Here is a 14585-nt window from a genome sequence, read left to right on the forward strand (position 1 = left end):
GAGGATGATTGAGTTGCCAAAACCTCACAGCAGCACATAAATATCTAGCATATAAAACTAGGTTGTTATGCCTCTAAATCGTCTGCTCTGTTATAATCTTCAGACTTTCAGTAAGAGAGAAAATTATCAGCAAACTAATTAGGGATGATTCAAGCTTGGCACCAGCTAAAATATTTTCATTCTCATTTAATTTTTATATAAGAGCATTGAAGCTGGAACTAGCAATGATCTGAGCCAAGTCCCCTAAGGAGATCACTTCAGATCCATGATTCTTTGAAATACTCATGGAAGTAGGATACTTGGGGCCACTCTTTTTCCCAGAATTAATTAAAGTCTTGGAGCTGAGGCTTCTTTATGTGTAAAATGGAAATAACACTCCCTGTCCCACCTACTTTCAGAATTTTTTAAATGAGAGCCAAATAAGAGAAAGATGGAAAAGCATTTCATTTTAGTAGGTTATTATGTTTTCATTATCAGGAGTTGTTTTAGCCTCAAGTTGTGTCCCTGAATCAGAGAATTACTTCTTCATAAGCTTTAAGAGAAAGAGTTGTTGTTTTTTTTTCCAGTGAGTCATTCTGTTACTTCATTTTGTTAGTGAAGGTGGATTGGAGAAACTCAAACATCTTATTTTGACTTTGAGGATGCATCCAGAAAACTCCATTAGTGAGGGGTATTTCAGGAGGGAATTGTATTAGCGAATAAACTCTCTCTTCTCCTTAGGGCCTGTCAGCCAATTGGTGGAATTACCGACACTTCCAACATCATGTAAAGCCAAACATCTACCCCAAAGACCCAGATATTGACGTGGGCCCACTTTTTCTGCTGGGGGATTCACAACCTGTCAAGGTATTTTATCTATCCCAGGGAACAAGAGGAACTATTCTTAAAGGATTCCTGGGAAGGCTTTCATCTTACTCTTGGAAAAATCAAATTGAAAGTCCTGGCTTCACAACCTGAGAGCATCTCACCTTTCTTTAGGTCCAGAATATAGTTGAAATAACTAAATCTGGGGTTGTAAGAATAGAAGAATATTTGGCATCATAACTGTATGACAGTAAAGGTTATTCAGTTTAGCTTCCCACAGCAGATGTGATAACCCATATCATCACTTGCACAATCTCATTGCCAGGCAGGTCCCTTCCCAGCATTTATCATTATCACTGAAGTAACACAAACCAATGTCATAAAGTGGAATCAGATGACTGAGGCAGCATGAACTTTATGAATTTTAGCAAAGATATGGGAAGACCTTCACAAGAGAAGATAAGTCAGTGCATTTAATAAGCACTAGAGCACCAACACCTAAAAATCCAGTTATTTCAACCAATACTAGCTCAGTTGGAAGAGACTATGCTATTACATCTACTCATGTTCACTTTGGTGAATTTACTTTATATAAACCACACAGGAAAAAGGCTTTGTAAGACACTTAGAGATTCCACCTCTAATTTAGACTTCTTAGTGGAAAAAAGAAGGGAAAACTCATGTCTAGAATTTATCAGCTGTTGATTTTTTTCAAAAACCTCAGCTTAAACCTGCCATGTAAAGAACTATTTAAATTACCAAATTTTGTAGGAGTGTTCCTTAAAAGAGGTTACGTAACTGCCACCACAAAAGGTTATTTCTCCTCAAGGGGAAATGCTGGATCCTGAGAATAGGCTGCTTCAGATGATATTGCTATCTTCTTCTAGAAAAACTTAGAAGTGTTAAAAATAAGATAGTCTCTTTGTCAATTGTTGCCTGAACCTACCTGGTATATAAAACAAAAATGGTACAAATTTTGAAAACAGGTTTTTCCATCTTTGGGAGAATTCACACTCTTTATTAGAAAACAAAATCTCTTGCTTTTAATTTTTCTTTAAAAATTGTTGATGTTATCACAGATTAGTTGCTTTTGACAATAGCTCATCAAACAAGTTGGACTTCCCTGATGTCCTCATAACTAAAGTTGTGATATGTTGATTTCTCTAATGGTCCCCACCTACCCCAGGACAAGAGGAATTTGTCTCACTCAAAGTGTTGAAGCAGCCTGACTCTCTCCAGATGTGCTTCCACATGCTCAGTACACATGATGCCTCTTCATAAATGCAGAAGACACCTCTCCAACTTCTGCAGCTGAGCCAGGCCTATTCTCAGAGTTTTAGATACTACAATTTTAAAGCTACTGAACTGTATGACTTAAACTCTGAAATCTACAGTTCCATATCCAAAGCATTTCTGATTAGTTCTTCCCTCTTTCCCAACAGTCTTTCTACTATATTAAACACCAATTTCTTAACAAGCATTAGCTAAGTCTTCTATATCCTGTGCTCATATCCTGCAAGATTTAATATCCTTCTTCAGGGTAATACTCAACAGTCCTTCCTTTTTCTCACTACTTAGAGTTTGGAGGCTTAGGAGCAACTTAAAATAGTTATCATTATTTCATCACCATGTTACTCCTATTTATGACAATAAAAGGAGGGACTAACTATATTATCTAAATAAAGGAAGAAATCTACATGTAAGAAGGAAGATAGCAAATAGAGAAAATAACAGTCTAACACCTCCTATAGTGTTGTAACTGAGAGAATATAGAGAAGGATATAGAATGGATATGAATCATCATTCATTCGTTCAAACCTCAAATAAGTATTTATGAAGATACTGGTAGGTGCTAGAGAGATATGGTCATTATTTCTACGCATCCTCTCAAAACAGTTGCTGTCATTGTGTCCTAGGCACAGGACAAATAAACAAGGGGAAGCTTAGGAAATGAATCAAATTCTCAGTAGTGAGTAGAATCTAATAATCTAGATGATGAATAATGATATATGACATGTGTTATAATCTCTCCTTATATCTATGTCTATACTATCGTTTTTTAGAATTCACACTATAAGATCTATGATAAAAACACAAAAGAGGAAAGTTGGGAAAGACAAGAAAGACCGTATCAGTATCCTTTATCACATGACCATTTATTGAATATTCATTGGATAAAATAATGGCAATGGAACCTGAGTTTCAAGCAGAATCCTAAATGTTAGAGGTGAAAAGCTCATCAGAAATGTTCCTTTCAGTTACAATTATACTTGAATAAATCTCAAAGTAATTTCCATTAGAATTTTTTCAAAGTGATCAAAATCCCTGTAGTAAAATGAAAAATCCATCTGTGTAAGATTTGCCCTCATTTAGTTAAAGAAAAAAGATGCCCACCTTTAATTAAAGCACAATATTTGCTCCCATCCCTGTTCTTAGGTTTGACAGCCAATGAACACTGATCAGATGGCTCCTTCCACAGAATTTTACACACAAGCACACACACACATGGACACCCATCTGTGAGCATGTTGACCAGAAGTATTGTCTCTTATTTTAGTTTCATTCTCTCTCCATTCAGTATGGCAAGAAGAAAATCAAATACATTGACTATGAAAAGCAGCACCTGTACTTCTACATGGGTGAGTCTCTCAGAGCCACTTCCCTTATCTTTAATGCAAGCACTTGTCAATCCAGAGGTGTGATTAGAATCCTTTCACGGAAATCAGCTCATATCTTGAGAAAAGCAGTAGGTCTTATTTCAGACTCACTGGGATGAAAATTTGAAAAGGAAAATAGGAAAGCAAGCTGTTTTTCAACAGTCATCTCATCACACTAGGTATTAGGCAGAGGAGAAAGAAGATGGGAAGGCAGAATGTTTATCAGAGGTCCTGTGTCCTAGACTCTCATCTTGGAAAGACTAAAAAATTCCAAGAAAAACTAAGAGTGATATTTGTGTGGGGGGGAAGAGAGGTGGGAAAATAATACTGAAACATTTATAGTGTGATACCAGACAAATTAGACTCCAGAATAAAAGTCACCAGTAGAACTACTATGTTAAAGAAAGTGTGCTATTCCCATGACCTACCCACAACTGTAGAATACATACATGCATGCATATCCACGTGGACATGTTGGTCAAGATTGAAAGCAAATCGGTTTAGCTGAGTAATTCTGACATCAATAAAAAAACATCATACACAAAAAGCCTTCACTCTTAACCAAAATCAAATTCCTAATAACCTAAAAATAAAGTTTCCAAGTAAATCTGCAAATTTGCTCATCTAAACCATACTTGCACATTTGGGAAACAAAATCAGGGAGGGAAGCAAACATTGGCTATGGACCTGTGATTCTCAACCAGGGATAATCCTTCTCCCCTGGAGACATTTGACAAAATCTGGAGACAGTTTTGCTTATCACAATGGGAGAGGGGAGGAGATTCTTTGTTGGACTCCAGTAGGTGGAAGGCAAAGGTGCTGCTAAAATTTCTATGATGTCTGGAGATTGGCCCTTCATTAAAAAAATAATTAGCTCCAAATTCTAAGAAGTGCTGAGGTTCAGAAACCCTGTTGCAGAAGATCTCATTTGCCCACATGTTAGCTACTAGTGGCCACCTGTGACATCCCTATGGAGGATAATCACTGGGTAAAGTTTTTGAAATTCACCAACCATCACTGCTATCCCTTCCAGAACTGGATTCAGCCTCCCTGTGCTATACCCATCACTAACTAATCTCTTGGTACTCCATTTTGAAAGATAACTGACCCTAGCCAAATTGTATATGAAGTTGCACAAGAACAAGTTTATTTTCTGAACTTTATTTTCCCTCCTTTCTCTGTAATGGTATAATATCCCCTTAGCTTATAAGGAATAAGTGAATAGTGTGAATTCACTGCAGAATGCCCACCTCAGAAACCATATTCTCCTCTCTCCCCACTTAAAAGCTATTTTAGTGTGTCCTTTCACTTTCAATGCCAGTAGCATCTTGGGTACAAACTTTCACAGTAAAACAGAGACAGACATTCATTAAAGATGGCCAGACAAATTGTGTTCAAGCCACTGCAGTAAGAAAGAGAAATTTCAATATAAACTGAACATTACTCTTTTGAAACACACTGTAGAGAGAGGCTTTGCAATGTCTGGGAATCCTAAAGAAAAATACTAAAGCCTTTGGAAGGTTAAATGATTAGGTTAGGCCACCTGCGCCTGCTAACTGGCACTGATTTGTATTAGGTGTGATCCTCCTTCAGAAACTGTGAGACTGGGGCTCTATCATCCCTCATGATAACATTTCAAAGGAATGGCCCTCAGTTATCTGGGTTTTAGAAGATAAATCTCAAAGGAAGAGAGAAAGTATTTGCAACAATAAGTTTTTTAAATTAAATGCTCTAAGAAAAGGGAGGTCAGGGTCTTATAGTCAGGTTTTGGCTGGAAAAAAAGTTAATTATTTTGCCATGGCATTATTCAGCTTTCTTACACAGGAACTTGAAGTAGGCTGGGAACATCCCAGAGATGTGCTGTTGAGCTGTTAGAAACTATGCTAGTGTTTGCATCAAGATTTTTAGCATAGGGGTGGATCATCATTTGTTTTGAGAGTTTGTAGTCCTCATTAGCCAACTTTGAGACTTAGCTGAGAAGAAGGCTCAGAGGATCCTGACTAAAGTTTTTTCAAGGAGAGAGCCTTTATCCAAAACCAAAGAATCTCCCTGAGTCTATGTCATGCTCTCAGAAGCCTTTTGGATGTTTGAAGTGAAACAGGTAAATAACTCTCTGGCCAGGAAATGAAAATGAATACATTTTCCTTACTCTTGCCATACCAACAACTTGTAAAAGAACACATTCCCAAGGATTTGAGGGTGTTAAAAGACTCCAGTACCTGGAAAAGCATTGAAAACTCACAGCAGAACATTTTGGGGGGTGCCCTCTTCAAAAATGGCTCAAGCCAGGTGCCAGTGAATCGCACTTATAATCATAGCTACACAAGAGGCAGAGATCAGGAGGATCACAGTTTGAGAACCTTCACAAAAAAGGGCTGGTGGAGTGGCTCAAAGTGTAGGCCCTGAGTTCAAGCCCCAGTACCACAAACAAAAGAAAAAAAAGACTCAAATCTTCAAAATTTTGCTAGCTGCTTTGAGAGAACTCAGAACTACTGACCAAACTTCTATTTCAGCCTCTGGGACTTGGAAAGCCCAACAGAGTTCAGGATGGGGTTGTGAATTTCCATTTTGTAGCCTTTCACAGAGCCAACATTGTGGGAAAGGCATGGGAAAGAAGTAGAAATCTGCTACTTTGCACTGCGGCCACATTCTGCTCACTTATTTGCCATCTCTTTTTGTTCTTTTGCAGTTGGGCTGCCCCTCCTCATGCCTATATATTTCAACCTCCAATCCATGCAAGTCATGTACCTTCGAAAGTATTGGGTGGTGAGTAACTTGGCTCACTGTCTAAAACCAGACCAGACAGAAGAGGGGAACTGAAAGTTCTTAGTGCCCTCCAGATGTAGCTTCCTCAAGGAGCAGGATGTAAGATTTGGCCAGCACAGGAAGGAGCCCCTGCCCAGTAAAGACAAATGCAATATGTTCAGGACATCTAACTTTGAAATGTTTTCCTCTGCAGGACATTGCCTGGGTCAGCAGCTTTTACATTAGATATTTCATCACATTTGGTCCTTTCTATGGAATTTTTGGAACTGTGCTGCTCATATTTTTCGTCAAGTAAGAATACTTTCTTATTTCCATAACCCACAAGGCTCTCTTATTTCTTTATCAGAGCTATTTATGATTAACACAGCATTATGACACCACGTCCCATTCCCTGAACTGATATGTTTCTAAGCAAATGTGAAAAAGCAATAATACATTGTTGAATGCGACCATTTTTTTCACAAAAAGAATTTGCCCAATTTCTATTTTCCCCCCACGTTCTTGGAGTCCCAATTAAGTCATTTCAATTGATTCCCAAATCCTTTAAAACTGTAGTTGGACATCATAAGCCCTGCCAAAAATCATGATTGGACTGGAAATTTTTTGGTGGTACTAGGGCTTGAACTCAGGGATTTTTGCTTGCACTTTAAAGACAGGCACTTTAACACTTGAGACATGCACAATTCATTTTTACTGTAGTTGTTTTTCATATAGGGTCTCACATTTTTGCCCACGCCTCAGACTGAGATACTCTTACCTCTGCTTCCCAAAGATCTTAGATTACAGGCATGAACCATTAAGCTCAGCCCAGGACAGGAACTTTTTAAAGTTTTTCTCTGAATAGGTATGTTCCCAAGACTAAAATGACTTCAAACTATTACTTTGCCTACATAGCCCTCCCCTACTTTCCAATTTATTCCTTCCTCATTCTGCTGCATTATTGTGCTAACTCCTAACTAATTATAATGATAAAATCAGTTATTAGTCATGGGATATTTTATTAAGGGCTTCACATGCATTATCTTATTTTATGTACTACTCATACAACCCTATAATATAGATAGCATTGTCTTCACTTTTCTGCTAAGGAAACTGAAGCTTAGAGAGATTAAATCACTTGCCAATGGTAATAGAACAAGTAAGGGCCAATGCTGGTGCCAAGACAGAACTTGAACCCAGCTCTATTTGATGTCAAAGCCCAACTTGTCACCCACTTTTCATATGCCCTCAGAGAGTGTGATATCTTTTACTTTTGCACCAGACCTATAGAACTCTTTGGAGGCACTGCTCCAGCATGGAAGACCATACGGCCAAGTACCTGTTTGTCGACTCTAGCTATAAAAGACATTCAAAAAGGAAAAGGAATGACTGCAATTTTACTGAGACCTTGGAATCTCTTTCATTTCCTCTACTGCTTGGCCAGCTCTGCCAAGGGTTATGCAAGCCCAGTGGCTGCAACTAGAACAGCATAAAGAGTGATCACTTCCTATTTTGATTCCCTAAAAGGTTTCTTGAAAGCCCCTGGATTGGGTATGTTACCCAGATGAGCCATATACCAATGAAAATGAGTGGAGAGGAGAATCGGGACTGGCTCAGCACTCAGGTAATGGTAGAGTCTCAAGGGAGGGTCCTTCCAATCAGACTGACTTAGAATCTGATTACTTCATGTAACAGTAACTCACCTACATATGTCCACCATGAAGTGCTTCACTTGTAACTCCACAAGATAAGCACAATGATTTTTTTTAGCTTCACAAGTTGATAAAATTGAGTCATGAAAAGTTTCAGTAACTCATATACAGTCACACAACTAATAAGTGGTAGAAGCAGGGTTTTAACCTAGGTACCATGATTATAGAAACTTTTCTCTAAACCATTCATGAGTAAACTACAGTCCAGGAGCCAAACCTACTCTCTATTTGTTGTTTTTGTATATCAAGTTTTACTGGAATTCAACCATGTTCATTTATTTACATATTACCTATGACTGCTTGCATGCTATAGCAGCAGAATTGAGTATCTATGAAAGAATTAAAATATTTGCTGCCTAGTACTTTATAGAAAAGGTTTGCTGACCTCTGTTCTAATTTCCTATATGACACAGCCTTTCAAGTGAATCTGAGACTCATAAAACTGCAGGAAGAATTTAATACCTGTAAAGACAATGAAAATCAACTCATTAAATAGTTAAGACATTCTGGACATGAAATGCTCTCCAAACATATTATTAATGCTTAAAAAAGTTATAACCAATACAGATCACCCCTGCCTCATTAACCATAGTCCTTACCAATAGCAGTGCTATGATAACAAGGAAATACAGTCATTACCTTGCTTTTTCTCCAAGTTCATGCCCAAACTCAGAGGACCCCCTACAAGGATATAGAGAAGCAATATAAAACTTTTTGTTTAAGAACCACTTTTTTATCTTTTGGTTTTCACTTAACACTTATTTAATCATTAGTTAGTATAAAAACTTCTCCAGTATTGGATCCTTATATTTCTTTTTGGGTGAATTTCATAGTCTCCTATTCTCTCTAGGGTTCACATGTTTCTTACTGGGTTTCAGAAATCTTTATAGACTAGTAGATTTTGTAGACTAATATACATTGTAATGTATATTACAAATACTTTAGTTGGTTCTTGACCCTGTAATTTTGCTATGGAAGGAATTTTTAAATATTTCACATTGTCTTGCATGCAACATCCCTGCCATGAACCACTTAGTCATCTTTTTCCCACTCACCCTACCTAGTGAAGATTCTGGCATGTAGTTGTAATAAGAAATTTAATTAAAATAATATATCACCATATCATGTTTACAGCTAGTATAGAAGGTTAGTAAAGTCTCTCCACTAACCTACCAACCTACCTTGTCTTGTGAATGTCTTCCATCTAACTTACAATGACTAAAAGCAACGAAAACACTTTATACTCTTAAAAGTTATTGAAAAGCTCAAAAAAGCTTTTGTTTATATAGGTTATATCCATTAATATCTATTACATTTGAAAATAAAACTGAGAACTTTTAGTACATATATTCATTAATTATAAAATATAAGAATAAAACAAATTCATGTTAAGATTACAGTGATTTAGGATATTCTGGGAAATTCCACATACACACATGGCAGAATGAGAATGAAAAAGGCAAACAATGTGTTAGAAGTATTAAGAAAAAGTTTTGATCTTGTAGATACCATTAATATATCCTAAGTACCTCAAAATTCTCAGAACTCCACTTTGAATAACACTAACATAAAGCAGCCACAGATATTAACATTCAAAATGGCAACCACAGGCAAAATTAAACCTTAGAAAGGCATTGAACAGAATGACATTTATGTGGATTTTTAATCTTGATAGTCTGTGAAATCTATGAACTTCCCTCTCAGGATAATATTTTTTCAAAAAATGTATAAAACAAAATAGGTAAGATTAATACATGATAAAAATCTTTGAATGGCCTTTCTCCTCACTTTGAAGTCCTTCAAATCTATTCTATGAAAATGGTAATCTGACACTATAATCTCCACCATAATCTAACAATACCACCTCCATCCTCCAAAGTCCTTATTCATGACGCCTTAGTCTTCTGTGTCTAAGGATTGATAGTGATTTTTCCTCTCCAAATCCTACACACTCTTTCATATTTATTGTTTGTATGTACTTCACTGTCTTTTGTTTGTTGATGGTGGTACTGGGGTTTGAACTCAGGGAGCCGAACTTGCTAAACTGGCATTTTACCACTTGAGCCATGCCCCCAGACCCTTCATTGTCTTTTTAAATGTTAAGATCCTTGAGATCTTGGACTGTGTATCTTTTATATTCCTCATAGTTTCTTAGGCACACACACACACACACACACACACAAAGTACTTAATAAGCACTTCTTTTTTTTTTTCATTTTTCTTTTATTATTCATATGTGCATACAAGGCTTGGCTCATTTCTCCCCCCTGCCCCCATCCCCTCCCTTACCACCCACTCCGCCCCCTCCCCCCCCCCGCTCAATACCCAGCAGAAACTATTTTGCCCTTATTTCTAATTTTGTTGTAGAGAGAGTATAAGCAATAATAGGAAGGAACAAGGGTTTTTGTTGGTTGAGATAAGGATAGCTATACAGGGCATTGACTCACATTGATTTCCTGTGCGTGGGTGTTACCTTCTAGGTTAATTCTTTTTGATCTAACCTTTTCTCTAGTTCCTGGTCCCCTTTTCCTATTGGCCTCAGTTGAATAAGCACTTCTTGATTGTTGACTAAATAAAAAATAAATACTTTCTTGCTTAATAGTTAATCTCATTTATATCTAATGTAATTTTTTTTTGCAGGTCTTGGCCACCTGTAATATTGAACAGTCCTTTTTCAACGATTGGTTCACTGGGCATCTGAACTTCCAAATTGAGCACCAGTGAGTGATAGAAGCAGTCCCTGATAGGTCAAGGATAGTCACTAATAACAGCCCCCAATGTAGTTTAGTGTAAAGCCTTTCAGCTTAGAATCTCAGAATGGAAAACATGAACTAGGATTCTCTAAAGGCTGCTATATTTCTATTAGTATCAGTGGTTAAGGAGGGAAGAGAGAGAGGAAGGAGGTGTAACAGTTGTGAGAAAATGGACTGGAATTGTGGAATTATAACAGTGGCTTAGTTTTCAGATTTGAGTATTAGAAATTGGTGAGTGAGTGAATGTGTGTGCGTGTGCATGTGTGCTTGTAGGCACACATTTGGTTTGTTGAACCCCAAGAGAAATCACACCACTTGAGTAACCAAGTTTTATTGAAATTTAATGGCAATTTAGAGCCAAAGTTACAAAAAGAGAAAGAGACAAAGGCAAAGGAAAGAGGATCTCCAGCTTTCTTAAGTAATTAAAAATGATAGATAAGCCATACTTTCATTTGACCTGCCCCAAAATAAACATGTTAATAGCATTTCACAAACATTTGTTACCCATAGGGCTCACAGGAATGTTAAAAGATAAGATGAGGGTATTTTGGCAAGATACCTGACCTTCCAAGAAGGATTGTGCAAGATTAAGGTTAGACTTGCACTGCTGATGTAATTTTATTTGGTAATACAGGAAATAAAGTTCCCTTGGGTTTTTTTTCAGGTCTAAGTTTCATATCTCCTGTTTGTTTCCCTAGTTTGTTCCCCACAATGCCACGCCATAATTATCACAAGGTGTCACCTCTGGTGAAGTCACTGTGTGCCAAGCATGGGTTACAGTATGTGAGTAAACCCATGTTGAAGGCATTTGGAGATATTGTCAGGTAATAACATAATTTCTCTTGACTCTCAACTCTCAATTTCCATCCTGGCAGTCTCCAGACTACTCACTGGCTTGTAAATCATTCATCCAACAACCATTTAAGAACTACTTGTGATCTCAACATAAGCACAGAAACATACAGAGAACAATTCCAACAATAATGAAAACAGAAGTACAATTTACCTATTGCCGTCTACATACTTCTTAGCAGAAACGTCTTCCTGTTCTACATATTTTAAGTTTCCTGAAACCAAGGCTATGTATCATTTGTATTTGTGTCATTTTCAGAACTTCTTACATGCTTCAGAAATTCAGTGGTGGAAGGGACTATCAAATCTTCCAGTCCACTGTTGCAAACTTACATGTCTATAAGACTTGGTGGGATATAATGTGCGAATCAGTTTGGGGTGACTAGCCACAAGTAGTGAGGCCTACAAAAACTGAAAATTCAAACTCATCCTGAGCCATTCACACACATTTTTCTGGAGGACATTGTGCTGATCAAATTAACAACCAGAGTTCTGGGTTTAATAACTTTCTCTTTCTTTTAAAATCAGTGGGAAAATAGTATCTTGAATAAGGTCAACAAAGCTAGGCCTGATCTCATCGGATCCCTGTCTAGTATTCCAGCTTCAGACTCTGTATTATCTCTTACCTCTCTGCCCTCCAGATATCTGGCTTACTTTCTGTTGCTACAAAACTCCCTGCTCTTGACCATCTCATCTCTTTGCCTTCTGCGTGAATATTCTTCCAAATGTCTCTCTCACCTCATATCGCCTTCTCAGTTTCCATTCACTCTCCAAGGCTCATCTCAAGCTCCTTTTCTCATGTTGGTTTTCATTGATCTCCATGACCAAATCTATCACACGCTCTCCCAGCACCTGGTTTTCTTAATTAATGACCTTTATCACAATGATACTTAACTTATTGGGTGATAAATTATTTAATACATGTCTCCCAATCTATATCAGGAACTCCATGTAGACAGTACTCATATCTTTCTTCTTCAATGCTATCTACCAAGAGCCTTGGAAAAAATCTTCCACTTTATAAAATATAAAATGGGTTGATATATAGATATATGGATACAGAATAGAATAAAATTAAAACAGAACTAAAATATTTTCCATAAAATAAAGGTGAAGTCATCTACCAAATCATTTCAATGTATTTTATCCCCTCCCATAGTCAACAGAGAATGGCATTTATCAGGTATAGCTGGAAGTAACATTGTCCTGATCCATGCAGAGGAGCAAATAAACACTCCAAAGAGAAGTTTGTTTTCCATTAGTTTCACTGACTGATGATTTTGTTTACTCCTCCCACAGGGCCTTGAAGAAATCTGCAGCCCTATGGATGGATGCTTACTATGAATGATACAGAGCCATGCATTTAATTGTATCTCTGAAGGGGGCTGGTGGCTGTGCAAAAGCTCTTTCCTGCTTTACTGGAAACTAACTAGCACCTTTGGTACACCTGAGTGTGACAGGAATGTGAATCCCAAGGACACATGAGAACTGTGTCCCTAAAAGTCTTCTCTGCAAATAAGAACCAGAAGAAACACAAGTTGACTTTGGCCAGGGTGACAAAAGGAAATGAGAGTTTATTATTTTCATTTTTTCACTAAGATCTTGAACTTAGTCCAATCAATAGACTTTAAGCAGATCATGTAAGTCAAGGAGCACAAGTATAGGAATCAGGTGAAAGTTTTACAGATGAAGTGGACATAGAAAGAAATGGGCCAAAGAGAGACATCTGATGGAGTACTTTGGAAAACAGTGTGCAATTGCTCTTTGAAAAGAATCATTTATTTAAAGAAATCACTGTTATAGTACAGATTTTTTCTTATTTCTTCTCAAACATGCAAATTTCTTTTTCTTTAAAAATTGATTATAATTAACATTAAAATATCTTCAAAGATTTCACTATTTATGTCAGACTTTCATTATCATACCTACATGTGTGTAATTAGTGTGTACATACACTGTGTTTCCATATGGAGAAATAATCATCTCATTAAAATCTCATTAAAACACTACCTATATGCAGTCTTAATGGTAACTGTCAAGCAGTTCTATATTACAAGGTGTCTTTGCTTGCTCCCTACTCAACAGAGCAGAACTACTGGACATCCTTATTGGGCTATCGTGATGAAATAAAGAGCTTCATTTTCTATAATGGAGACTGTAGGTTGTGTCAAAGCATTTTTTCAACTTTTGCACCAAATTAAGCATGTCTTGAAAGTGTTTTTCCCCTTGCAAAGGTTTCAGTGCTAGATGAATGAGATCATATCTACTCAGATATGCTCAGTACCATACTGACCTCTTTGCTGTGCTTTTGTTCAGCTATTCTGTGGGGTGTGATAAAACTTGACTTTAGCTATAGGGAGGAAAAGGATAACAGCAAGACTTCTTTACCCAATTCTAAGAAAATCAGCATTATTGGTTTATTTGTTGCCTGAAATTTTACTGGTAAGCATCTATTCTCTCCAAACTCTGCAAAACACTCTGGCATTTTGTTTCTTAATTGAACAATGTTTCTTAATGTGAACAACAGAGTAAATCACCCACAACTCCTGGGGCATTAGATATGTATCCCATGGCTAAGAAAGCAAGAGCTGGTTGTCTGGGAACAGGAAATGTTGAAACGGTAATAATATCAAATAAGGAACTTGGACAGGGAGTGAAAAGAATGCAAAGCTCTGTTGACTTCGTGATTCTTTGTAATGATTGTGTCAAGAGGCCTTGTTCCTCCTGCTAATGGTCTGTAGAAACTTTCACCTGACCAAATTCAGGGTTGCAAGTGGGAGTGGATACAGTGGTCAGCTTTCTGTCTTTTAACTGGTCCAACTCCCAAAAATTCTCAAGCACTCTTTGTTTTCCCAATCACGGGAAATAGCAACAAAATTTGTTCCTGGGCAAACCTAATTACCTCAAAAGAATTCCTCACTCAATGTCAAAACTAGCCTACTTTGTAGCTCCCCAAACAAAGTTAGCTCCTGTATAATTTTGAAGACATCTACTAGATTTAGGTAGATTATGTACGGGGAATGTAGAATCAGTTCAAGAAAGTTGCTAGTCTTCTGGTCCTT

The 14585-nt window shown here is 37.3% G+C and overlaps 1 protein-coding gene across 2 annotated transcripts in view; it reads left to right on the forward strand.

Annotated features, from left to right (window-relative positions):
• Window positions 1-13676, forward strand: part of LOC109676824 (fatty acid desaturase 2-like protein FADS2B) — a 33117-nt gene extending 19441 nt beyond the window's left edge. Inside the window, exons 5-12 of one of the 2 annotated variants that reach the window (XM_074045678.1) lie at window positions 721-846; window positions 3383-3443; window positions 6151-6227; window positions 6421-6518; window positions 7734-7830; window positions 10559-10638; window positions 11370-11495; window positions 12823-13676. In XM_074045678.1, coding sequence (XP_073901779.1) covers window positions 721-846; window positions 3383-3443; window positions 6151-6227; window positions 6421-6518; window positions 7734-7830; window positions 10559-10638; window positions 11370-11495; window positions 12823-12871 — 714 coding nt within the window. In that variant the 3' untranslated portion in view covers window positions 12872-13676. The remainder of the gene's footprint in view (window positions 1-720; window positions 847-3382; window positions 3444-6150; window positions 6228-6420; window positions 6519-7733; window positions 7831-10558; window positions 10639-11369; window positions 11496-12822) is intronic. The other variant, XM_074045684.1, reaches the window with a different exon arrangement.
• The last annotated feature ends 909 nt before the right edge of the window (window positions 13677-14585 follow it).

This window comes from Castor canadensis, chromosome 1 (assembly GCF_047511655.1).
Source record: "Castor canadensis chromosome 1, mCasCan1.hap1v2, whole genome shotgun sequence".
NCBI lineage: Eukaryota > Metazoa > Chordata > Mammalia > Rodentia > Castoridae > Castor > Castor canadensis.